Source organism: Hippichthys cyanospilos, chromosome 8, assembly GCF_059441005.1.
Source record: "Hippichthys cyanospilos isolate Australia breed blue-spotted pipefish chromosome 8, RoL_Hcya_1.0, whole genome shotgun sequence".
Classification (NCBI taxonomy): Eukaryota; Metazoa; Chordata; class Actinopteri; order Syngnathiformes; family Syngnathidae; genus Hippichthys; species Hippichthys cyanospilos.
This window is the reverse complement of record NC_142376.1, coordinates 4,326,997-4,353,988: the sequence shown is the minus strand read 5'-3', so window position 1 is coordinate 4,353,988 and position 26,992 is coordinate 4,326,997. Positions and strand designations below refer to the sequence as shown.

General features: G+C 38.2%; 2 protein-coding genes across 3 annotated transcripts in view; one reads left to right on the top strand and one right to left on the bottom strand.

Annotated features, from left to right (window-relative positions):
• sorcs3b (sortilin related VPS10 domain containing receptor 3b) overlaps positions 1 to 17,952 on the top strand; it is a 72,249-nt gene extending 54,297 nt beyond the window's left edge. Inside the window, exons 19-27 of the mRNA XM_088421647.1 lie at positions 2,851 to 3,037; positions 4,420 to 4,553; positions 5,869 to 5,992; positions 6,172 to 6,284; positions 8,042 to 8,176; positions 9,216 to 9,315; positions 11,177 to 11,282; positions 11,384 to 11,544; positions 15,580 to 17,952. Coding sequence (XP_088277773.1) covers positions 2,851 to 3,037; positions 4,420 to 4,553; positions 5,869 to 5,992; positions 6,172 to 6,284; positions 8,042 to 8,176; positions 9,216 to 9,315; positions 11,177 to 11,282; positions 11,384 to 11,544; positions 15,580 to 15,644 — 1,125 coding nt within the window. The 3' untranslated portion in view covers positions 15,645 to 17,952. The remainder of the gene's footprint in view (positions 1 to 2,850; positions 3,038 to 4,419; positions 4,554 to 5,868; positions 5,993 to 6,171; positions 6,285 to 8,041; positions 8,177 to 9,215; positions 9,316 to 11,176; positions 11,283 to 11,383; positions 11,545 to 15,579) is intronic.
• A 1,409-nt stretch (positions 17,953 to 19,361) lies between these two features.
• Positions 19,362 to 26,992, bottom strand: part of LOC148419885 (VPS10 domain-containing receptor SorCS1-like) — a 73,506-nt gene continuing 65,875 nt past the window's right edge. The window contains exon 27 of one of the 2 annotated variants that reach the window (XM_088421871.1): positions 19,362 to 20,081. In XM_088421871.1, coding sequence (XP_088277997.1) covers positions 19,978 to 20,081 — 104 coding nt within the window. In that variant the 3' untranslated portion in view covers positions 19,362 to 19,977. Of the gene's footprint in view, positions 20,082 to 23,757; positions 26,784 to 26,992 lie in introns of those variants that run through there. The other variant, XM_088421872.1, reaches the window with a different exon arrangement.

Here is a 26,992-nt window from a genome sequence, read left to right as displayed (position 1 = left end):
TTTCAGTGGGCCAAAGTGTACATTAAAAAATGTTTATTTTTAGATGGTGCAGTTGGTTTACAGATAAAGCCTAGTTTAGCAAAAATGTAATAAATTTACATTTCATCGTTAATTAAAGATTGGCATCTGAAGGAGTCAAAAAATCTGCTTCATGAAGCTTCATTTATTCATCACTATGATTTATATACTTTTTGCCTTTCTAAATTAAAAATAATTCTGAAACTATATTTGTGAGCATTTCTACGCAAAACTGTGAAGAATGAACATAATTTGGTTTTAGAATTAAAAAATGGTTTATAAGTGATGAGAAAATTAGGCTTCATGAAGCACTTGTGATGTTTATTTGACTCCTCTAGATGGCGCTGTTGGTTTAAAGATAAAAGTTAATGCAGTGGATCTGCACTGCATCTTTAAATCAATAGCGCCATCTCCTGGAGTCTCCTGGAGTCAAAAACTGCAAGTGCTTCATGAAGCTTCATTTATCCATCACTGTGATTTATATACTTTAGGGATTTTGCTAATACAAAAAATATATATTTTAATATATTTGTGACAATTTCTATGCAAAACTCTTGTGAATAAAGATAACTGGATTTTAAATGCAAGTGCTTCATGAAGCTTCATTTATCCATCAATATGATTTCTATACAAAAAATAATATAAAAAAAATTTGTGACAATATCAACGCTAAACTGCGGTGAATAAAGATGCCAATTTATTTATCCACAGGTAACTGTTTAATTTTAAAATTAGTCAAAGAATAATAAAGTAGCTTCAGCCCCAAATTAAAAGTTTGGGACACCCCTGATTCAAGGTAATCGATATTTAAAAAATAAATGAATCAATAAAAAAAATAGGAACTTAGAAACAGCTGTATTAAATTGAAAAAAATTGGATAAAAATGCCCAAAATGATCCAATAAGGTCTGGGAAAAAAAAAAAAAAACATGTATGAAATTGAAGAGGAAATCTTCCACTATGGTTTGAAGCAGCAATTTGTGCAAAATCCTGGGCTCACACTTTGACAAATTCCGACTCGGTATTTCACCCAAATTATCCCAAAATAGAAGCGGATATAGTTGACGGATGATTGACACACACTGCCAAGCGTTTTTTTTTTTTTTTTTTTCCTTTGCCATTGACAGTGGCAGGGCGTGAAGGATTGATGAACATTTCGGGGAGTCACCACGGGAAAAAAAACACTTAGTGGAAGTTTACAGAAAACTTGGGTAACACTCGATTGGCAAGATTTTTTTTACTTTGATTTCATTGAATCAGATTTCATTTGATTGCAGCGTTAATCGCTGCACGATTATGGCCAAAATAAAAATCACGATTATGTTGGTCAATATAGAAATCATGATTATTTATCATGTTTTGTCAAACATTTATTGCAACTATTTATTGCCCTTTTTTTAAACAAGCAGTTAAAAAAAAGTCTTCCAAGGTTTGATATTTACAAAAAATAAAATAAAATAAATAAATAAAATAATTAATTATTGCAACAAATTGCGCACACTGCAACACAGCTAACTTACTTGCTAAGTGCAAACCAATGAAAAAAAGAAGCCTACTTAGAACCAAGCACATTACAGCGGGCCCCCACGTTACGAGATTAATCCGTTCCGCGGTTGGGCTCGTAAGACGAACGTATGGCGGGCAATCCAAAACCTACGTTAATTCGGTAATGCGTTTAGAACCCCAGGTAAAAACATCAAAATTGTACATACATATTAAAAAATGGTACCACAATAGTAGCGTATTTTTTTACGTATATATAATATACATGTATACATTTAGAAAACATCATTAATCAAAAATATAGAAAGGATTTATTTACCTTTGAGTGGCGCTTGTTATGCCCATATTCCCTAGTAAGGGTAGCGTACTTCGTATTTCCTGATTATCTCCAGCTTCGTTTCCTTATAAATCATCTTCTAACTTCTCTCTGTAACATCACTAGCAATCTTGGGACCCATGGCTAACCCTTTCAACTTTGAATTAAGCAGTAAAATGCGCTATAAATAGGGGTTTGAAACCACTCGCGAAAGAACAAAGCTTTTCCGTTCCGCCATTTTGAAATGAGTGAGGCCGACCAATAGCAGACCAGCACTGTCGTGATGCGTTGCACGGATCCAGAATGACGAGGAACAGAAAATAAGTGCAATTACCTAAAAACGCCTGCAGATGGAGACAAAACAACACAACTACTGCCAAGCCCCTAGGGTCATGACAGTTGTTTTTGTCGCAAAGCCGGGAAAAAAAAACGCAAAGAGGGTACGAAAAAAGGCAGTATTCCACGTCGCAACATGAAAAAAACATAAGGCAGGGACGCTGTAACACAGGGGTCCACTGTAATAGGGTGAGAAAAGCAGAAGCTTTTGAAACCTCGCCCCCTGGTGGTAGGATGACAAAATGCTTGATTTGACATGTAGCGAAGCCGGCTTTTTAAATGTTAATATCGCAGAGGATCAGCTTCATTAATCGTGGCAGCCAATATCGCGATTAAAATTCGATTAATTGTGCAGCCCTACTTTGACCCGAGACCCGTTGAAACGCGCACCTTTTTCCATGCTTGAGGTGATTTAACCGTAAAAGACAACAGCGAATAATAAAGCCTTCTACTTGGAGATGCTCGGAAAACACTTTCTTTTTTACCATCTCCGGTTGTATTTTCTCACTCGATTGCCTGTCATCGTCGGCTCGTAAGCGGCGACAAAGCCTTTGTGACACACCTGATGGGACGGCTCAGGCCCAGCACTTTAACGGCGCCCGGCGTGGACGCGCTCCATTACGAGGCTGAGCCGCGCTGACAGGTGTTGTTTTGTCCCCCCCTCCCAACTGTCCTCAGGGAGACTCGCTGAGGACCAGCGTCCAGCTCGACTTCGGCGACGGCAACCGGATCACTTACTCCAACCTGAGCCGAGCGGACGACGGCATCCAACACGCCTACCGAGCCACCGGGATTTACCGCGTGACGGCGGCGGCCGAGAACGGCCTGGGATCTGACAGCTGCGTGCTCTATCTGCACGTCACAAGTACGCCCAAATACTCACACATTGTCTACTCTGCTTTTCACTTATTAATGGAGTACTTTTAGGACTTGGGAAGGAGCGGCGGTGCAATGTGAGGGAATGTCACAGGTTTAGGACTCGCAGTGGAATGGGGGATAGGGCTGACGGATTCGGGCTGCTAGAAAGCGTTCCGGATTTTAAAAAAAGAAAGAATCCGGAAGAAATATTGCTTTTTTTTTTAGAGGGATCTCACTGAAATACTTAAAGATACTGATGTTCTTGAAACTCATAGGTTTCAATTCTGATCCCGATTTGGGCCGTTTATCTTGATTTAAAAAAAAAAAAGGCTTAAAATTACTACAGATTCTCAAAACAGGTAAAGGTTCAAAACGGAACCATGCTTCTTTCATAAATGCCTCCAAATGGGATTTGTTTGATAACAAAAGTTTACTCTAGGGACCCATTTTGTTTTTGTCTCTTTTTTAAAAATTCATCTTTCAGCATGTCTAATTTAATGATTTTAAATGCCCCAACAGCCTGTATATTTTCAAATTAGCAGCAAAGTAATTGGAACATGAAACAATTTAAAATGTTATAGAATAGAATAGAAAAGAATAGAATAGAATAGAATAGAATAGAATAGAATAGAATAGAATAGAATAGAATAGAGGTGTGTTGGCGGATAAATTACAAATGTTTGAAATTCGGTCATCTAAAAATTTGCAGGGAAAATATTTGCTATTTCAATCAATCAATCAAATTTTATTTTATTTCATTGCGTCTTGCGAATATATTTTAATTGGTTTCATTTATCTTCACTTTAGTATGTAACTAATAATTCACGTTAAATATTGTACATAAATTATAGAACATGTGAGCCTTCAGTATAATACAATAATGAAATACTAAAAGATTCTAATGTTCTTGATACTTGTAGTTTGAAGTTTTTAGGTCTTATTTTATTCATCATTCAGCAAGTATAATTGAATGCTTTTTAAAGCCCTGAGAAATCGTACATTTTCAAATTAAGAGCAAATCAAGTGGAATATGAAGCAACTTAAAACGTAATCATTGAAAAGGATATAAAATACAGTAATAAAGGGCGGCTTGGTGGCAAATAAATTAAGAATATTTGAAAATCAGTCAGATAAGAGTGTGTGGAAAAATATAACATACATGAGAACTGAGATTTGAATTACTCAAAAAATATTTTACTATGGAACTAAAACAATCTTCTTAAAAATCTTAAAACATTTGTTCTGCATGCCCAGAATGCTCTTATCAGCATGAACCCTGAAACCAGGACGAAGAAAGGAAGCAACTACAAATAAATCTCCGGTTAAGTGTGCGCGTGTGTGTGAGTGTGCACGTTGAACCTAATTAGTATGTGTGTGTTGCTCCCACAGGTCCAGTGGAGCGCGTGTACCTCTTGGTTCCTCTAGTAGCAGTCAGGGGGAAAGAGACCAACGTGACGGCGGTGGTCTGGCCGAGTCACATCAGGACTTTGACCTTCTTCTGGTGGATCGCCAATAGCTCCGAGGTGACAGGCTCCGCCCCCTCCTCTTTCTGATGATACGTTCGCATTTTTGAATGCGCCTCCGCCCTTTGGCAGCCACTCGGCGCGAATCTTTCAAGAGGTCATGTTTGTTTTTCTTTCTATGTTTTTGCTTATCTAAGACTGGGAAAATTTGGAAATGTTTAGCCCCTGACACCCGATTCTTTCGATTTTGGCACTTTTGGGTAAATGCACACACCCCAGGGTCATATTGACCCTGAGACATTATTTCTGATTCAATCGCTTTTTTTCTTAGGAAATTGCATATTTCACTGATCAACATCACATACTGGATTTGGATTACAAATTTTTGACACGTTGGGTGGCTAAATACGACTCCGGGTCAAATTGACCCGGGATGTTATTGCTTTTTCCGGAGAAAAAAATGTAACACACGCATATGTATTAATTATTGCCTTTGTTACTTTGTGACTGTGATTTCCTTAAAAAAAAAAACAAAGATTTTGACACTTCTGGATAAATGTGCACACCTGTGGGTCATATTGACCCCAAAAAATTATTGCTGATCTTGAGAAATGAACACATTACACTGATTAAAATAAAATATTGGATATGGATTATACACATTTTTGGACACGTTTTGGTGACGAAATACAATTCCGGGTCAAATTGACCCAGGATTTTATTACTTTTTCCGGAGAAACAAACGTAACACACAAGTATATATTAAGTATTGCCTTTGTTAAATTCTGATCTGGTTTCCCTTAAAAAAACGGAGATTTTGACACTTGGATAAACGCACATACCTCTGGGTCATATTGACCCTGAGACATTATTGGTATTCTTGATAAATTAACATATTTTACTGATTAAAATAAAACATTGGATTTGGATTATAAATTTTTTTTGACACGTTTGGGTGACTGAATACGACTCGGGTCAAAGTGACCCAGGACCATTATTGCCGTTCTTGATAAAAGAACATATTTTACCGATTAAAATAAAACATTGATTTTGGATTATAACATTTTTTGACACGTTTGGGTGACTGAATACGACTCGGGTCAAAGTGACCCAGGACCATCATGGCTTTTTCTTGCAAACATACATAAGCGGGAGGGTTAAAGACCCTTGCAGGAGATTGCGCAGAATGTCAACGATTTTGTAACGAGAAGCTATTTTTTTTTCATGTTTATGGAAATTGATATTTTTAAGAACTCTGCATCTGAGTCAAAATGATGGAAAACCCACAAAACGTTCCCCTAGATGTTGCAAGGGCCACCAAAAGCTCCGCCTCTTCACAAACGACTCTCTTTCTGTTTCCTTTTTTCTAACTCAGCCAATTATAACACTGGACGGGAGTATCTCGTACACGTTCCAGAAGGAAGGAACAAATAAGGTCACGGTCCAGGTGGCTTCCGGGAACACGGTTCTGCAGGATTCCGGGGATATAACCGTTAAAGGTTAGCGTGCAACTTTAATTGCTAGCATGAATATGCAACATGTGGCCCGCGCTCGCCGACGTGGATGAAATGTCACGGCGAGAGAACACGGAAAATCTTGACGCCAATTAACTCCGGCTTTTGGGAAAACGAGTCAAAGGAAGTGGGGGGAAAAAAATATCGTTGTTTTTGTTTGCCAGAGTTTTTCAGGTCGCTGCTGCTGTCCTTTTCGCCGACGCTTGACGAGCACAATCCTGACATCCCCGAGTGGCGGGAGGACATAGGCCGCGTGGTGCGGACGGCCCTGTCACAGGTACGTCAACTCCCAACCGCGACCCGCACCTCTAAGGGTCATTACTCTTTCATAACGTGTGCGCTATCGCTACGGCGCTCGTCGTGTCCTGTGGGCCGTGACGGAGAGTTTGACTATTTTTATTTTATTTTTTTTTGCTTTTCATACTTTATACGTGATGACAGCAAGCAAACGTTGGCTACGTTTCAATGGCAGGTTTTAGAAACTCGAGCAAAGTTTTGTAGACTTGATGTTTTTTTTGTTTTTTTTCAGGCCTGATATCAATTATTAGTGTTCCGATATTAGTCCGATAGTAGTCCCAATATTATGGACCCCGGGTTACGCCCTCCCTGGCTTACGCTTTTTTCACGTTACGATGTGGAATACCGAGATTTTTCATCATATCTTTAAGGCATTTATCCCGCTTTATGATTAACATCGACAACTGTCGTGACCTGTAGGATTGGTTTTGTTTGTTGTTTTGACTCCCTCTTGAGGCGGTTTTAGGTAATTGCTCTTATTTTCTGTTGGCGTCAAACTGCAACGCGTAACTACAATGCTGGTGTGCTATTGGTCGGCGTCTCGACTCCCTAAGATACTGGTCAACTAATGGTCTGCGTAATGGGGTCACAAAGATGCTGGTCTGCTATTGGTCGGCGAAAGTGGTCACAAAGATGGCTGCCTAAAGACTTGATCCTGCGAAAGTGCTTTCAATATTGTATTTATCATGCATTTTAGTACTTAATTCAAACTTGAATTGGTTATCCGTGAGTCCCAAAATTGCGAGTGATGTTAAAGAGAGAAGTAAGAAGATGATTTCTTTGGAAAGATGGAGATAATCAAGGAATACGAAGAAAGCTAAGCTAGCCTAGCTTAGGCTACCCTTACAAGGGAATATAGCCATAACAAGCGTCACTCAAAGGTAAATAAATTCTTTATATATTTTTTATTTATGACATTTAATTAGTCGCACTTATTATACTATTTGGATACCAATTTTTAATATGTATATTCAATTTTGATGATTTTACCTGGGGTTTTACACGCATTAGCTAATTGACATAAGTTTGGATTTCCCTGCCATATGGCGAATTTGCATTACGATTCATCCACAGAACGGATTAATCTCATAAACCGGGGGCCCACTGTATTCGGTTTACCCATGTAGACCTGGTCCCGATGCAACTACGCCATCTAGTGGTCAGTAGTGAAATTACAACGTAAAACCGCAGTTGACAACTGCATTCTCAGGGGTTCGATTTGCACATTCAGTTTTTTTGCAGGATTTATTTCCCATTTCCCAATTTTTCATGGAAGCCATATCATGATAGAATGAGTATTGCGGGGGTTAAACCAAATACCAAGTGCCCACTCAGAGTGTACCCCGAAACCAGATGTGTCCCAATCGGCCATCCCCGATGCGCCGCAGGAAAAATCAAAAGAGCGCAGCAAGAGGACGAGTACATTTTTTTAGGTGAACCAGAAAAATGTTTTATTCAGCAAGCAGACGAAATTTGTCCAAAAGAATACTCGCGGCAGCAGAAACAGACCAGTGCGACATTAGTAATTATCCGCCAGAGGCCAAACTCGTGTGCTGTCCAATAGGCTGCAGAAGACATCAAATGGCGGGGAAAAAAAGGAAGATATTGAAGTTTTCGGGACTGTTGTGTGCACAGGCCTTTGGCACGTCGGCCCCGCAGCCCCAAAGTTTGGCCTGTAAATTGAAACGGAAAAGACGATATAAAAGCGTGATGTATGAGCGTTTGTTTTCTTGTCAGGTTTCCGGCGTTCCTGCCAATCAGCTGCTGGTATCTTTGTACCCTGGGCTTCCCACTACGGCGGAGCTCTTCATCCTGCCCGATGTGCTCACGCCAAAAGAGCACAAGAGGCAAACGCAGGAGGAGCTGCAGGTGGTATGTATCGGAAATTGGAATATTCATATATTTTGATTCCACACTTACACTTTTCAATAAAATATTCCGGTTTTGTATCACTATTTCAAATGATTGCGGCTTGAAAATGGTTCACAGGAAAGGGATACCACAAAAGTTGCTTGGTGAAATTTTACTGCTCTGGTGCGTACGGGGTTAATTTCCTTTCAAATGAGTTGCAGCAATTGTTGCTGAATTGCAATCTTTTTTAAATTAAAATAGCTGTGGTATTAATAAAGTTAACAGAACGAGGTGCATATTTTTTTAACTGAGTTTCGAGTGTTTCTTTTCACATTTTTTCCTTATTTCAATTGAATACATGTGCTCAAACAGGACATTGTATGATTTTTCTTGAAGCATAATAATTTTAAGTCCTCAGTATCTGTATTAGTATCATTGAAAGTAAATTCTAGTATACTTACCTGTGATTAATTTTTATTTACAAAGCAATATTATTTACCTGTTTTTTCAGTGTTAAACGGACTTGTCTGTACTGTATGTAACACATTAGGCACACGAAAAAGAAGCTGCTGTTGACCACAGCTCACACTCACACACAATCTTGCTGATGCTACACTGACCAGGCCCCGCCTCTTAAAGGCACATATATGTACACAAACATTGTAAATGTTTTTAAAATGGGAAATTTTAAAATGAGTTAGTTGTTGTTTTTTTAACGTGTTTATCTCATGTTGGATGATGCTCACTAAGTTAGATTTTCGTTGCTGTGAACAACAACAGTGGTTCCAAAATACTAGCATATGAGCACCCCTGGGGGTACGTGAATGCACGCCAAGTTTTAACAGGCTTTTTGAAGGTATCAGCAAATCTAATTAAATACTTTTAATGGCGTGACAGGAACAGAACAGGTTTATTTTCGAATTAAGAGCAAATCAGTTGGAACATGAATCGACTTATTGTTAAATTTTGTTGTGCTGATATTTGAGAAACAATACATCCCTTATGATCAACCGTTGTCTATTTAATTTTTTTTTCATGCTTTAAATTCAATTCCCAACAGATATCCGACGTTTTCGTCAACCTCCTCAACCAAGGCCTCGTCCACTTTGAGCTGAAGGTCGGAACCCGCATCAGCGTCCACATCATTCAGCAAACTCTGGGTACGCGGTTTTCCGATGGCGCTTGACTTTTATCTGACACGACGCGCGTCTTTCCGCAGCTCTCGCTAAAGTCGCGTCATCGATCCACGAGAAGTCTTTAAGACGACCGGGGTCACGTCGTCATTAGCATATGGCCCAAAGCCGCGCGCGCGGGGTCCGACGCCATTTTACCCTTTTCATCCGCTCGTGGATCCGTCTTCATTTGTGTCGCCTTTAAAGACCATCCCCAAAAGGTCGCGCCTCATCGTCTTTCCTTTTCGAAGCGGATGGGGGGGGGGGGGGGGGGGGGGGGGGGGGGGGGGGGCAAACTTTGAATATTGCTTCTCAGCATTTCAAAAGCCATGACAGTGCAAAAACGGACTTGCGCACCACGGACCCCAGGGAGAGCCCGCGGACGTTCCACATGTTCTTTTTGTACCCCGAGGAGGTCGTCTCCTTCAAAGTGACACTTGAGAAATTGATGGATCAGTTTTTGATCGTTGGGAGATCCGTCGCTCATTTAGAGCGCCATCAAACCAACGCTCGGGTTGTGAAGTTTTTGCCGCAGCTTGAAACAAAGGCGGAATAATCGATTTTGACGCTTCGCCGCAACCGAAATAAACGAGGACTTAATTTGCCGCCTCGACGGTCTGCGGAAGATAGGCAGAACACAAAAATGGAGGACAGGGAAATATTTGTAACTATTTTGTACGAAAGGGTAATTTGGGATCATTTTTAAAAGGGTAATTTTGTACCAAAGGGTACTTAAAAATTTGAATTATTATTATTTTATTTTATTTTTTTGACACCATTTGAGGAAGATTGATTCCTCAGCCGCATAAGGCGAGTTTTGACGCACGGATGTGCATTTTCATACTGGCCGTATTCGTATATAATTCTTATATAATTATGACGGTAATGGTAATAATTACCATAATGGGACGAGCTAGAGGCCGGACGTCTGGTGGCTGATAGCAGGTAGTGCATGTTGCAGCTAACAGAAGCTCGTGATGGCTGAGGTTGTTACGGCATTATTTTCAATAAAATAAGCAAGCAGACTGAACCAACGTCCGAGTACATCCTTATACACACACAGGAATATTACCAAAACCGAGAGGATCATGTGAAAGTTATGATGCACCGGTTAGAGAACACGAACGGTTTTCCATGGTTATTTAGTAAAAACCTGAATTTGACCCTCAAATCAAGGGTGCGTACTACCGTATATACAGGTGCATCCTATATTTGGGGAATTACGATATTAATTCAGTTAATTGCCCAGTTGTTTGGTATCAAAATGATGGCCTTTTTGGCCCGAGTTTGCAGCCTCAACGGGCTGACGTTTCCCATGTGAATTTGTTTAAAAAAAATCTCCCGTTAATTAGTCTTAACAACATTGATCGTATTTTTATTTTTTTTCTAGTACACTTACCTGTGATTAATTTTTATTTGCAAAGCAATATTTACCTTTTTTTTCAGTGTTAAACAGACTTGTCTGTAATTTATGTAACAAATTAAGCACACGTATAAAGAAGCTGCTGTTGACCACAGCTCACACTCACACACAATCTTGCTGATGCTACACTTACCGGGCCCCGCCTCTTAAAGGCACATATATGTGTGTTTAAATCTAAAATATGTTTAAATTATGTTGGATGGTTGCTCACTCTAAGTTAGATTTCCCTTTTGGAAAATAAACCATACCTTCAATAATTCCAGAATGCCATTTTTGCAAAAGCTCGATTTTTACCACTTACCGCTATTAAGTTGATAATGGCCGTTTTGGTCCAACTAATTTTCTGCCTAAACGAGCTGCAAATGAGACAAACGAGGTTCCTCATGTGAATATGTGGTCGTATTTATTTTTTTCTTTCTTTTTAAGCGCCCCTGGTGGACTCGAGCAGCCTTCACAGCGGGTCGGCCATGTTGGTGATGATTTCCGTGGTGTTTGTCGGCTTAGCGGCGTTCTTCATCTACAAGTTCAAGAGGTGAGGCCCCCCCCCGAAATTTGGAACCTTCATCCACTTCCCCCCTCTCATCGAATCCCCACACGGTCGTCCTGCTCTGTGCCCGTCTGAAAAAAAAATAGGAAAATCCCCTGGATCCACGTGGAGACGGAGGACAGCCGGGAAAAGGAACCCGAAGTGATCAGCACCGTCAGTCAGAAGGACAACATGTCCAAGGTCAACCTCGCCGACTTTCCCTCCGAGAAGGACTTCATGGAAAAGGAGTTGGATGCCAGGAAACGAGGTAGGTTTTATTTTTTTTGTCACTTGACAAATGACAGTTTCGACGCGAAGGCGACAGCGTGAAATGGAGCGCAGGAGCATTTGTGACACGTTAATGCGGGATTTCGAGTGAAGCTGTCGCTTGCAAGAGGCTTATGAATGTCCTTTATTCAAAAGCGCCGGCTCACTTTCCAGCATGGGGTGCTTAGACTTTTGCAAATTTGCCCTCTAAATACAAAGTAACTAATGGCGGGAAAATGCAAAATGTTTGTCTTGATTTTTTTTTAAACAAAACAATATAAAGAAGCAAAAAAAAAAACAATCGATCTTGTTTTTGTAGAATTTCATTTATGACCATAACTTTATTGCACATTTACCTAATTTTTAAAAATATTTTTCCTCCTAAGTGCCAACAAACAAAAAGTATATACTTTTTTGTACTTATTTTTTAAGAAAACAAACAAACTAAAAAAAAAAAAAAAACGAAAATACTCAAACAAAATTCATACTTTTTTTGTGGATTAACTGAAGAATGGAAGTCATTCTTTCATATGGCTGCACCCGTATTTACATTGACATAGCACACGATATTCTGTCGGCCTTGAAAGGTAGTTTTTCATGGAAACCCGGGGGTCCGCGGACCTCACTTTGAGAACCACAGATTTAAAGTGCCTCTCATAAACCAAAAACAAATCTCAGATGTTCTTCTGACATTTTATTTTATGTTTTTTTTTAAATGACAGTAAACTGGCATACTCTCATCACAGCGCTAAAAATCTAGCGTAGCATGCCGCCCCCTGAGATGCAATTTAATTTTTTTTTAAATTCTAAGTTAATAATGCCTTCTTTTGATCGACAGAGGCATTCAATCCATTCCTCTCACGTGTCCCGAAGCCTGCAGAAATTTTTTTCTTGACACCTTTTCTTCGTCTGATGCTTCTTTCTTTCCAAGCGGCCGCCAGTGTGAAACAAGCAGCGATTGTTGACGAGGTTTTTTTTTTTTTTTTTATCGGGCAGGCAGAGTGAAAGTCATTGACTTTTTATTTTCAATCAAATCCCTCAAGTCTCACGTTGAGTCTTTTTTGAAGATGGAAGTGTTTCCAATCAGGCGTGCCAGAAGCGTCAGATCCATCACGGGCTCTCGCTCTTGTAGGGTCGCCCTTTGGATTATATCGCTATTAATAGCTTAGACGTTAAAAGCTTTTGCTTTATTGCTGTTGTCCATGACATGCGGCGGCTTGAAGGGATTTCTTTCTTATTTGAAAATATAATAATAATAATAATAATAATAATAATAATAATAATAAAAAAAATGCCCCCTGAAAAATAGAAGAAAAATAGGATAAAAATACAGTTCATAAATAGGCATGAAAATAAATTAAACCGTGGAAAAAATTATTGATAAATAACCCTTTTTTTTCATATTTAACAGTGTGCAGAAAAGTAAAGAGGTCATTGAAAGAAATAAGATTAGGGTCAAATATAATGATAACAAACTAAACATCAGGAAAAATAAGCTTTAAAAAGGCAATACAGTCAAAAGAAATATGGTTTATAAAGATGTAAAAACATATGGGGAAAATACTACTTTAACTTAATGGAAAACTGAGAAATAAATGCAAATTAAAAACAATAAAATGGATAGTAATAATATAAATAATACTAATGCCCCCAAAAATTAGAAGAAAAATAGGATAAAAATACAGTTTATAAATAGGCATGAAAATAAATTAAACCGTGGAAACAATTATTGATAAATTTCTTTTTTTTTTACATTTAATAGTATGCAGAAAACTAAAGAGGTCATTAAAAGAAATAAAATTAGGGTAAAAAATAATGATATCAAACTAAACATCGGGGCAAAAAGCTTTAAAAAGGCAGTACAGTCAAAAGAAATATGGTTTATAAAGATGTAATAAGATATGGAGAAAATACTAATTTAAATTAATGTAAAACTGAGAAATAAATGCAAATTAAAAACAATAAAATTAAAAATAATGCCCACGAAAACAGAACAAAAAGCATAAAAATACAGTTTACAAGTATGCATAAAAATAAATAAAATGCTTTAAACAATCATACCTATTTTTTTTAAGTAATTCTGTTTTTTAAAACAGTTAATTTTTAAAATTCAAAGTCATTCTCTTTTTTAAACCAACGAATTTTTAAAATATGAAGAAAACTAATAAGGTCAATGAAATAAATGCAATGATGTTGAAACAACCATGACAAAATAAACATCAGAAAAGAAGCTTGAAAAAAGCAATGCAGTGGTATCGGTGAGTGCTCACCGATACCAAGTATCGATACCACCAGTACTTTAGGTAACCCCCCCCACAAAAAATATACATATAAACAGACATATACCTTATATCTCATTATTTCCATTTTCCTTCAAACTGCAAGAAAATTGGCAGTTGTCTAGTTCTCATTTTGTATTATCTTCTGTCGCGATTACGTGACCCCCCCCCCCAAAAAAAAAAAAAAACAATTGAAAGGAATATTAGCTCTATCATATCATATCAGCTCTAGCCAGTATCTGTGCCAGGTGAAAGTATGACGCAGTAATGTAATCATTCTGTCGCCAAAGCACATAAACAGCAGCCCCCCCCCCCCAACAGAAAATGTTATTGCATTTTCTAACTGCTCAGATGAACTTGAGGGAAATCCAGTGTTTCCACTCGGAGACGAAAACTCCATTAACCTTCCCCTAAAGGTTAAAAAGAAGATTTGAGCATCGGGAAGTGAATTGGACAGGCACAATTTTGAATTCCTAATTGAATCCGCGGAGTAATCAGTTCGGACTGACGATTGCTCATGCGCGATCCTGCTGCCGAGTAACTACAACTTGCCCATTTAGGAAGGTTAAGATGGGGGGAGGAAAAAAAAAAACAGGCGCTCTCTCACTGCATACGCACTTTCACTCTTCCTCACAAATCAGCACGAGAAAACTTGAGAATCACGACGTTGATTTTCTAGTTAACGATCTTAAGCAAAGTGAAAATCTACAAATATGGGATCGTCAAAAATCTATTTACACCAAACTATGATGAGTCACATATCTAATTGAAGGTCCAGATGAGGGCTTGTCAGATCTGGAATTATTTTGTCAATCTGTCTTTATGGGATGACATGGATAGGGAAAAAAAAAAAAACTTTTTCGATAAAGTTCGCCGATAACAACGTCAGAAATTTGTTCGCCCCAAACCACATCGAGTCATACCTCAAACTAAAGGTCTTCACGAGAAGATTCTGAATGTGCATCCATTTTGTAAATATGTCCTCATGGAATGATGTGATAACCCGAAAACATACTTTTAAAGTGTACCTGTATCTAGATCAGAAATATGTTTGAAACAAACAACCTCAAGTCGCACCTCTATCTAAAGGTCATGATAAGGACTCTCCAGATCCATAATCGTATTGTCAATATACAATCACGGAACGCCTTTATGATTGTTTTAAAGTTCACCTGGAACAAAGTCAGAAATCTCTTTTCACAAAAACCACATCAAGTCGCACCTCAAACTAAAGGTCACGACGAGGACTCGCCAAATCCATAATTATATTGTCAATATATCCTCATGAGATGATGATACGAACAAAAGAATATATTGCTTTAAAGTTCACCGGTAACAAAGTGAGAAACGTCTTTGAAAGGCACAACATCGAGTCGCATCTCAAACTAAATGTCAAGATGGGGACTCGCCAGATTTGTCATTACTTTGCCGGCGCAATGTTTATTTTTCCCAATTCCGGAGCGACTACCTTTTTGCTACTTATTCGACTTTTTATCTGTTTATAAATCTTCATCCTGACCTCGGGCGTGCTCCCGAGCCAGACTGTCGACTTTCACCTTTCAAACCCGCCGGCGTCTGCACATTTCCAACTCGTTACATTTATTCCGACCCCCTCGGCCTGCCGCGGGCCACTTGGCCACAGGCCCCGCCCCCTTTCTCCATTCGTCCGCTTGATGCGCGGGAAACGCGGCCAAATCGGATGGTGAGCTTCATCTGTGATGACTTGCGGGCTAATTCTTTGTCTTCTTGCTTCCCAGGATCAATGGCGAGGAATATGGATCGAATTGTAACCAGGGAATATCCAAACTGTACTAACGTCTGAATAGACACGCACACTGTTATACACCCAGTAAGTACACAATGTTGTGTTTCAATTGTGCTGCAATCGTCGGCTTTGTTGGCTTCTCTTTTCAATAATCGTTCTTTCATGCTGATAGTCGCTATCGTTCCCGCTCATCTCTTCGCAACAAATGGACTCGAGCGTCTTTACAATACTTAAAACTCATTCCATCCCAAAGACGGAGTTTTACGTTTTACATTCAATTCCGGGTACTTATTCATATCTCATTCAGTACCAACACAAATATATATATATATATATATATATATATATATATATATTTTTTTTTTTTTTTAGTTTTTTTTTCCCTTTTTTTTTCCCGCATTCAAGCTTTAGTACTTAATTACATAATGATTACTTTAGGACTTAATTAATTTTGTGCAATCCATTTTCGGAACCTCCTCTAGCCAAGCACTTAAAAAAAGAAAAAATACCATAAGTACTTCTGATTTTATTGGAAAAAAAAAAAAAAAAACGTAAAAATACGTCTTTGGGATTGAATGAGTTAAGGATCAAGATTCATATGCCAAGCTAGACTCTAGGAAGTGTTTCAGGGAAACATGAGGTACTTAGTAGGAAACGGCACAAAAAAGATGTAACTTTACATTGAAGAACTTCACAAATACGTCAACATCGAAAACTTTGATCGTGAGCCCTGTTTAAAACCTGCATAAAAATTTTACGTCTGTACCGCAAAATGCTTGCTCCAAAACTGATCAATTCACCCAGTTCTGTCCATCTCAGGGGTCAGCCATTTTGACATTAGTCCTCTCTCTACCGTCGACTGAAATGGACATCAAAGTGCCACTTTTGTCGTGAATTTTAGCGTAAATGTAGCAACACATAGAAACAGCATACAACCATACTAGAAGGTAGGGGTGCAACAGATTAAAAAAAAAAAAAAAAAAGCTTTGCTGGGATCAGATTAAGGATTCGATTCATGGATCAGGTCAAACAAAAGAAAAAAATGTGTTTTCACTTATTTTACATCACAATTTGATGATAGCTGGTTAGCTAACTACTTTGCTAGCAGCTGCTTAGCAAACTGCTGCTTAGCCAGCTAACTCCCTAGCTAAACTAGCTATGTACTATAGCTAGCTAGTTACTTAGCAACATATCGGCGAACGAGTTGCTTAGCTAGTAATTAACTAGCTAGTTACCAGATAAATAACTTAGCTAGCTAGTTAGCTATTCATATGTGGCCCAGAAGGTCATGTGTGATCTCTATGAAAAAGTTTATTGGTTAGATATATAGATGACTTAGCTAGCTGCTGCTTAACACGCTGCTTCTTAGCTAGCTAGCTACTTAACTCGCTACATAGCTAGCTAATTACTTATCTAGGTATTAGCTGCAAGTACCTAGCAGCTGCTAGTAACAACTTACACGTTACTTAGCTAATAATTAACTAGCTAGTTACTAGTTTAGATAGATAGATAGATAGATAGATAGATAGATAGATAGATAGATAGATAGATGCAACCTTGTTACTTTGCTAGCTAGTTAACTAGCTAGATATCAGCAAACTTAGCTAGTTACTTAATTATTAGTTACGGAGATTGTTTTTAACCAAGCTGCGAGTCACGCGTGGCCCAAATGGTCATGTGTGATGGGTAGGACAAGATGATCTGTTGCACCACTACTCGCAATCGAATATATTGCCGTGTTTTCTGCTTTGCAGAATCAACTAGCGATAGCACATGCTACTACATTCAAGGTCCATAATTCTAATTTCAGCCAATTATAGAAAAGAATCACAAAAGAAAAATGTGATATAACAGGAGTTCCCTGTAAAAAAAACAAAAAAGTTGAAAATGTGCTACTTTTCTACTAGTTGCGTCTCATTCACTTTTTGTCCAAAATCCTACTAAACTGTTAAAGTTTGCGGAAAAAACACAAAGAGAGGGTGTACTGTACATAAAATCAGAAGGGATGTAAATCTGGATTGCTTCATTTCAACGCATTATTTCCATGTCTAATGTCTCACTACTCAAATACCGTCGGCGTTTTTACACTTGCATGCCCTAATTAACTGTAAAAAGAAATACAGTAATAATACATTTATGACTACGTTAGGGTGAGCAATTGTTCTCTGTCATAGTGTTTTGAAAGCTTTCTTGAAACATGAAATAAACTTCAATGAAACACCTTGTTGGATAGTCCACTTGTGCAACGGCCAAGCAATGTGCATGATCTCTTATTAGTATTACCGATGAATTTTTGTGTTTGTCCTTTTTCTTACTGTGAGTACATTTTGAAACTGTTCAGAATAAATGTATTTTTATATGACGATATGTTTTTTTTTTTTCTCCATTCTTTGATGTGGCTGATGGAAGAGTTATTCAGATCTGAAAAAAACAACAATTAAGAAAAATTCGTTCAAATTTCGCCAATAGCGTCAGAAATCTATTTGGAACAAACCACATTGAGTCATACCTCAAACAAAAGCTCTTGATGTGAGATTTCTAAATGTGGAATAATTTAGTAGATATATTCTTACCCGATTACATAATGTCCAAAAAACCTTTTTTAGGACACTATCAAGGACAGAAATACGTTAGTGACAAACCACATAAAGTAATACCTCAAAGAAAAGAGCTTGATGAGACATTTCTCAATATGTAATAATTTTGTAACCATATCGTCACTGGATGTCACAATGACCAAAAAACACATTTTTGAATACAGTTTACCTCTAAAAAGTTCAGAAATGCATTAGTAACAAACCACATCAAGTCATACCTCAAACAAAAGCTATTGATGTGAGATTTCTAAATGTGGAATAATTTAGTAGATATATCCTTACCCGATTACATGACGTCCAAAAAACATTTTTTAGGACACTATCAAGGACAGAAATACGTTAGTGAAAAACCACATGAAGTAATACCTCAAAGAAAAGGGCTTGATGAGACATTTCTCAATATGTAATAATTTTGTAACCATATCGTCACTGGATGTCACAATGACCAAAAAACACATTTTTGAATACAGTTTACCTCTAAAAAGTTCAGAAATGCATTAGTAACAAACCACATCAAGTCATACCTCAAACAAAAGCTCTTCATGAGACATTTCTAAATGTGGAATAATTTAGTAGATATATCCTTACCCGATTACATGACGTCCAAAAAACATTTTTTAGGACACTATCAAGGACAGAAATACGTTAGTGAAAAACCACATGAAGTAATACCTCAAAGAAAAGGGCTTGATGAGACATTTCTCAATATGTAATAATTTTGTAACCATATCGTCACTGGATGTCACAATGACCAAAAAACACATCTTTGAATACAGTTTACCTCTAAAAAGTTCAGAAATGCATTAGTAACAAACCACATCAAGTCATACCTCAAACAAAAGGTCTTCATGAGACATTTCTAAATGTGGAATAATTTAGTAGATCTATCCTTACCCGATTACATAATGTCCAAAAAACATTTTTTAGGACACTATCAAGGACAGAAATACGTTAGTGACAAACCACATGAAGTAATACCTCAAAGAAAAGAGCTTGATGAGACATTTCTCAATATGTAATAATTTTGTAACCATATCGTCACTGGATGTCACAATGACCAAAAAACACATTTTTGAATACAGTTTACCTCTAAAAAGTTCAGAAATGCATTAGTAACAAACCACATCAAGTCATACCTCAAACAAAAGCTCTTCATGAGACATTTCTAAATGTGCAATCATTTTGTAAATATATCCCCATTGGATGACATAATGACCACAAAAACTCATTAGGATGTCTTGATGGTCAATAAACATGCATGTTAAATCGGTATCATCTCTTGAGAAAGTGACAAAAAATGTAAACAGTTGTAGGAAATGTGACATTTTCGACGTTTTTTTGTGTGGGGAAAAAAGAAAAAAGGAGTCTTTCCACGAGATATAAAAAAGTCTACACACCCGTATACAAATGTCACGTTTTGCAATATGACAATTACATTTGACATTTTTTGTCCTGCCGGTTTTGCTTCTGCGGAATAGTTTTTTATTTGTTTTTTTAATCTTTTAGAACTACATCTTCCTCTTTCTCATGTAATTTCCCACGAGACAAACGAAATTCGGCCAGGCTTTGAATAATTGGATTTGTCGACGTGGGCTTTATTGGTTCGGTCATCTTATCAGACTTGTTTTGGACTTTGCATCAAACATGAGCTTCTTTCTTTCCTCCACGACTTTGAAGAAGAAAATACTTTCCGGTTTTATCGTGGCGATTCCTAAGGGGCGATTCCAAGGCTTCCATCCAAATCATCTCAAACGGCCTCGGACGCCGCCCCAAACGTCTCCCGGCCATCTTCATCAGTCCCGTTTGCCGCCAGCGCCCCGGGAACCTTCTCGTAGACGCCCTCGCTCCATCCTCCCTCTCCGGCGCTCTCTCTCGAGATGTGCCGGCAGAGTCCAATCTAATTGAAAGGCGACAACAATCGCTAATGGATGCTACTCCGCCGCCGTAATGTGGCGCCGGATGAAAGGAAACACGCTCATCAATTCCGCGTTGTGGCGCCCGGCGATTGCTGCGGGTTATTGTGCGGCGGGGCATTACTCATTCAAGGTGCGACTCTTCCACTTTCTTCCCGGGGAAAAGGGATAATTAATTTGCGGCGCAGCGGGGGAGTGGGTGGAAGTGGCCCATTTGATTCCCGCCGCTACGTGATGCTAATTGTCCTCAGACGTCATCGGACCCGCGCCAAGCTTTCGGAACTTTTGCCGAGACGGAGCAAAGTCGAAAGTATACACGCTTGAAGAAACGACTGATTGTACGCCGTCGTTTTGGAGGAGGGATTGCCTTATTTTTTTGTTTCGGGTATCTTTTGGAAAAGAAAAAAAAAACGCGTTGTTGAACATGTTATAATAGATGGTTATTCAAAGAAAAAATGCCTTACTATACATGGTGATTTATTGCGGACAAAAAATGCCTTACTATACATAGGTTTTTTTAGGGATTTTTTTTTTTAAAGCCTTACTATACATGGTGATTTATTGTGGAAAAAAAAATCTTAGTATAAATGGTCATTTTCAATGAGAAAACAAAAGCCTTACTATACATGGTCGTATTTTGTGTAAAAAAAGCCTCACTATACATTTTTTTTGCGAGGAAATAAATCCTTACTATACATGGTCGTTTTTTTGTTAAAAAAACAAAAGCCTTACTATCAGTTGTTGTTATTTATGAGAAAAAAAAGCCTTACTATATATACATGGTTGTTTTTTTGTTTTTTTTGGATGAAAAAAGCCTTACTATACATGGTCGTTTTTCATGATAAAAAAAAAGCCTTACTATACATGATCGTTTTTTGTGAGAAAAAAAAAGCCTTACTAGACATGGTCCTTTTTTTTGTTTTTGCGAGGAAAAGAAAGCCTTACTATATGTGGTCGTTTTTCATGAGAAAAAAAAAAGAGCCTTATTATACATGGTCGTTTTTGGTGAGAAATTTGTGTCGTATTTTGAGAAAAAAGCCGGTGAGAAAAAAAAGCCTTACTATACATGTTTTTTTTTCGACTAGATAAAAAAGCCTTACTATATACATGGTTGTTTTTTTGTAAGAAAAAAAGCCTTACTAGACATGGTCCTTTTTTTTGTTTTTGCGAGGAATAGAAAGCCTTACTATACGTGGTCGTTTTTCATGAGAAAAAAAAGCCTTATTATACATGGTCGTTTTTGGTGAGAAATTTGTGTCGTATTTTGAGAAAAAAGCCTTACGAGGTCCTTTTTTTTGTTTTTGCGAGGAAAAAAAAAAGGCTTACTATACATGGTCATTTTTGATGAGAAAAAAAAAGGGCCTTACTATACATGGTCGTTTTTGGTGAGAAAAAAAAAGACTTGCTTGGTCGTATTTTGTAAGAAAAAAAAGCCTTACTTTACATGGTCTTTTTTATTTGCGAGGAAAAAAAGCCTTACGGTGGTTGTATTGGTATGGTTGTATTTTGTTAAAAAAAAAAAAAAAGCCTTACTATATGTGGTCGTTTTTTTGTTTTTTTTGCAAGGAAAAAAAGCCTTACAAGGTCGTTTTTTTGTAAATAAAAGCCTTCATTTGTGTTTTTTTTTTTTTTTAATCGACTGTCTTTTTTTGTGTCCTGTCTATATTTTTTGGTGAAAAAAAAATCAAAAATCTCTTCGTCTTTATGGAATAAAATATTTAAGACCAAATGCACCAACGTTTGTCATGTGCTGACTTTATTCTGCCCCCCCCCCCGAAAAAACACAAACAACTCATTGAATAATCACATCACATCAACCAAATGAGCCACTGAGAACTGAACATACTGCAATTTACATTTTTTCATTTTTTTTTTTTTTACAATATATAAAAATATACAAAGCAACATGGAAGAAAGCATCATGCACGCAAGTCCACGAGTATTCACATGAAAGATCACGAGCAAAAAAAGTCTTCAGCGACGGCACGGAGATCCCCCGAAAAAGCGTCTGGCTCCATTCGTCTTACTGACACGTAACGCTGACGACACTTAAACACAACCCCGAAAAAAGAAAAAAGAAAAAAAAAAACTCGATAGATTTCCAGCATTGATCGCAAAGAGACGGCGCGTGGGCCGAGTCAGCCTGACAGCAGATACGTCTTCGGCGCCGACGGACAAATCCCTAACCTTTTCTCCGCGAGCTCCTCGGGGGCCCGGCTTGAGTCCGAGGCTGCTTTGGTTTTCACTGCCATGAAGTGGAATTTTGCCCGTATGTCTTTTTTTTTAATGCAAATTTACTACTCGCAAAGCTTTCTTTTCTTCAATTTTAATATCGCAGTGACAAAACCGACAAGATATCGAATTCACTTTTCTCTTGATTTTAATTATCAAGATGGGAGAGCTGAGTTCAGCTGGGGAAGCGTTGAAAGAAGACACCGGGGAGCTGAAATTTCACCCAGATGGTAAAAACTGCTTTGCTTTAATTCAAATGGAAATCATTGAAAAAGGACACCTGGGAGCTGAAATTTCACCCAGAGAGTAAAAAGAAGACACCAGGGAGATGAAATTTCACCCAGATGGTTAAAAACCGCTTTGTTAGCGCACTGCCAGGAGCTTAAGTAACTCGAGTGATGGATTATTTTAGGTACGCCAATTACTTTTGGTAATAAAGTACTCAAGTAATCTATTACATTAGGCAATCAATTACAAAAGTACTTTATTACCTAGGTAAATGGGTGAGAATGAACCCAAACAGGTGAAAAGAATAGGTGGTGATTGAAAAATTGTGCGGTATTTTTGTAAGTCTTTTGAGCTTCAATTCAAATAGAAATCATTGAAAAAGGACACCTGGGAGCTGAAATTTCACCCAGAGGGTAAAAACTGCTTTGCGATCACACAGCGCAGAAGCTTAAGTAACTTGAGTAATTGATTACTTTTGGTAAGGTCATCTATCACTTTAGGCAATAAAGTACTAAAGTAATCTATTACATAAGTAATTTGTTACTTAGGTAATAGGGTGAAAATGAACCCAAACAGGTGAAAAGAAGAGGTGGTAAATTGTGTGGTATTTTGTAAAGTCTTTTGATCTTTAATTCAAATGGAATCATTGAAAAAAAAACACCAGGGAGCTGAAATTTCACCCAGTTGGTAAAAACAAAGCAAGGCTGCACAATTATCACATTGCCAGGATCATAAGGAACTTGAGTAATTGATTACTTTAGGTAAAGTAATCTATTGCTTTAGGCAATCAAGTACTAATCGATTACATTAGTACTTTATTACCTAGGTAATATGGTGAAAACAAACCCAAACAGGTGAAAAGTAGTTAAAATACTGTAAAAAAAAAAAAAGAGCTAAACAGAAACAACGTCAAGTATGCAACAAAATCCCAAGAAGAAACATGATCCAAAGAAATTGTGATTGTCTGGGGCTGCTTTGCTTCCTCAGGACCAGGACAACTTGTGATTGAGGGAAGAATTCATTGTGTTTACCAGAAGATACGTTTGAATTTTTCCTACTTCAAGGTATCAGCGGTGACCGTTTTACAACCAGGAAGTAGAAAGTAGAAGAATAGAAACTGGAAAATTTCGAGCAATTTGAAGAAAAATTGCTAAAAAATAGCAGTTTTTCATTTATTATTTCTTTTATTTTTGCAAGTTATTTATTTATTTATATATTTGTATTAATTGTCTATTTTTTATTTATTATTTTACTATTTTTTGTTTATTTTGGGGGGGAAATCTTATGTATCAAAAAAATTGTATGTATCGAAAAAAAAGTGGTTATTTTAGCTATTTTGTCCAAAACAAACGTTTTCGGGAATGTGTTGTGGCAGTTATTAATTTACATTTCTTTCTTATCTTAAATCGAACAATATTTGTGTAGTCAAAGGTTAGGCTGGTCCGTAAAAAAAAAAAAGTGATTAAATCCACAAAATTCTTCAAAAAATACACTCGCAAACCTGCTGAGAAAATCAAACAAATTGAACAAAAAAAATGCTAATACGCAAAAAAAAAAAAAAAACGCAGAATTTTCCGATTCTCAAGGTGAGAGAGTCTAAAGCAAAGCGACAAACTAACCTCCAATGGAAATAAAACCTGTCAGCGGCGCCATTTGTGGGCCACTATAGAAAATGTATGTTGCACTTTAGCTGTCTTCCTGAAAATACACAACAGCGTGGGCAAAATTTCCTCACCGTCTTGTTTACATGTCAAATTGCCCGTAAAACAATCCATTTCCAACGCTAATGTCTTTTTGAAGACGCGCGATGTTGAGTTTTTTTTTTTTTTTTTTTTTGCGGGAACCCTCAACGGACCAGATGTCTGGTCCGGGAGTATCGTTCATCTCCCATCCCGCTAGCACTTTTGTTATGACGCGGAACGATTTGAGAAGGTGAGGAAGTGGCGGCCGTCCTTCCAGGACTGGATATTGCCCGCCTTCATTTGATGGCAATCTCGCCGATAAGATGTTGCCGATTACGGAGGTGGTAATGAATCCGCGTCGCTGTTTTCGGAGTGGCAATAAGCTGCTTCCACGTCAAAGTAAACAAAGTCCCAAGAGAGGAAAACAAAAAGGTTTTTGTAGACGTTTTCTGGTTTAACTCGACTTGGTGAAATTTGGTGAATTTTTTTGGGCGTCGTATGTACCGAAAAAATGTACCGTTTCATTTATTTTTCTAGAAGTTTTCAAACGCCGTAGCGGAAACTCCTGTTTTGAGAAACGGCGAATTTCGTAGAAAGCAGCGTGAAAATTAACCGACATCACTTCAAGATTTTGTTCCTTTTCAAGCTTCCCCGTAAAATGAGCATTTTCACCATCGTATTCGCCCGTCAATTTTTTTGTTTGTTTGTTTTTCAAATTGGGCTAGCTGTAGCTCCGACTGACTTCAAATTTTAGATTTAGCATTGCGCCATTACTAACAACATCGGCGTGGTTCAAATTTTCACATTTAATCAAATAAAACGGAGAACGCTATTCAGGAAAAGACATGAATATGACGAACTCGCCGTGTTTTCGTGGGCCGGATAAGAGGCGCTGGCGAAAACGGTTCCTATACTTTTTTTTTTTTTAAATTCATCGGGATTCAAACAGAAAGTGCTAATTTACAACAATTTTTGCCACTCGAGAGAAATTAGTTTGCTGTCTTGTTTTTTTATAACTTTGAACGCCATTCATGTGAATGGCAAAACAATCAGTGCCATTGACGTTAATTGACGTCAAATGTTGTTTTTGTTTCTGATGTAAAAATTTGGCCAGCTATCGCTCCAAAAAACTGCTCCAATTGACTTCCAATTTTAGATTTAATGTCGCGCCATTACTATCATGTAAATTGACGTCAAATGTTGTTTTTTGTCTTTAATATCAAAAATTGGGCGAGCTTTAGCTGCGAATGACTTGAAATTTTAGATTTGGCGTTGCGTCATTACTATCATCAACATCGGCGTGGTTCAAATTTTCAGACTTAATCAAATAAAACGCAGAACTCTATTCAGCAAAAAAATGGAATATGACGAATTTGACGTGTTTGCGTGGGACTTATGTTCTGGCAAATGGATGTTCTAATACTTTTTTCGAACATGGAAATTTTATTATTGATAATCCGTTGTTTTTACGTTCATCCTCTTCCTGAAAATGCTACATGATGGTGCCAAAGCTCAAGCGAATTTTAAAAAGTGGTGCTTTGGCGTCATCTTGGGGACAGGTTGATAAATGGAAAACCCCAAAAGTTGGATGAGTCTATTTCGTAAAAGTTTTTACAACGTAACCTTTAGTAACAGCAGATTCATACGAGAATAATTTGGAATTTTACAACAATTTTGCCATTCAAGAGAAATTTATTTGCTGTCTTGTTTTTTTAACTTTGAATGCCATTCACGTGAATGGCAAAACAATCGAGGAGTGCCATCGACGTTAATTGACGTCAAATGTTGTTTTTGTTTCTAACGTAAAAATTTGGCGAGCTGTCGCTCCAAAACTCTGCTCCAATTGACTTCCAATTTTAGATTTAGCGTTGCATCACAACTATCCTGTTAATTGACGTTAATCGACGTCAAATGTTGTTTTTGTTTCTAACGTAAAAATTTGTCGATCTGTCGCTCCGATTGACTTCAAATTTTAGATTTGGCGTTCCGCCATTACGATCATCAACATCGGCGCGGTTCGAATTTTCAGACTTCATCAAATAAAACGCAGAACTCTATTCAGCAAAAAGCACGAATACGACGAACTCGGCGCGTTTTCGTGGGGCCTATAAGAAAACGGATGTTCCTCATCGCTATTCCTCTTTTGCCAAACGTTTTCAGGACTGACGGAATTAGTCTCGCGGATCCACCGCTTCTCAGAGAGGCGTGTCACATTTCTTCCATCGGGAACGCGCTGTACACTATTTACATAAAAAGATGAAGGTCCTTGCAAAAAAAACTCTCCGGTCCAAAAAAAGGAGTCCCGTTTGGAGAGCGTATAAATCTGTACAGTCTCCTCGGAGGGATTAGGCGGGCGCGGCGCGGCGCGAGCCGGCGCGTCCATGCATGGGTAGGGAAAAAAAGTGGAGAGCATTCATGGTGACCGCGCTGGAAGTAAGTGCCAGGAAAGATGTATTGCTTTGGCGGCGCCGGCGGACGCTCGACATTAAAACACATGGGGCGCTTCATCCGAGAGCTTGATGTCTGTGTGCGATGGCAGGTAGCCTGGCCGGGGACGAGAGAGGACACACGCGCCGCGGGTTTTATCTCTGCGTTTGCATAAGGACCCCCCCCCAACCACCCCCCCCTTCCCCCCCCCAGCGCGGGCAAACACATTCATCTTGGACGGGTCAACTGTTAAGCCGCGGCGGCGGCGAGTAAATCAGGCCGGGGCGGCCGGGATCTTCCTTGATGAAAATGCTTTCACTCTCTTC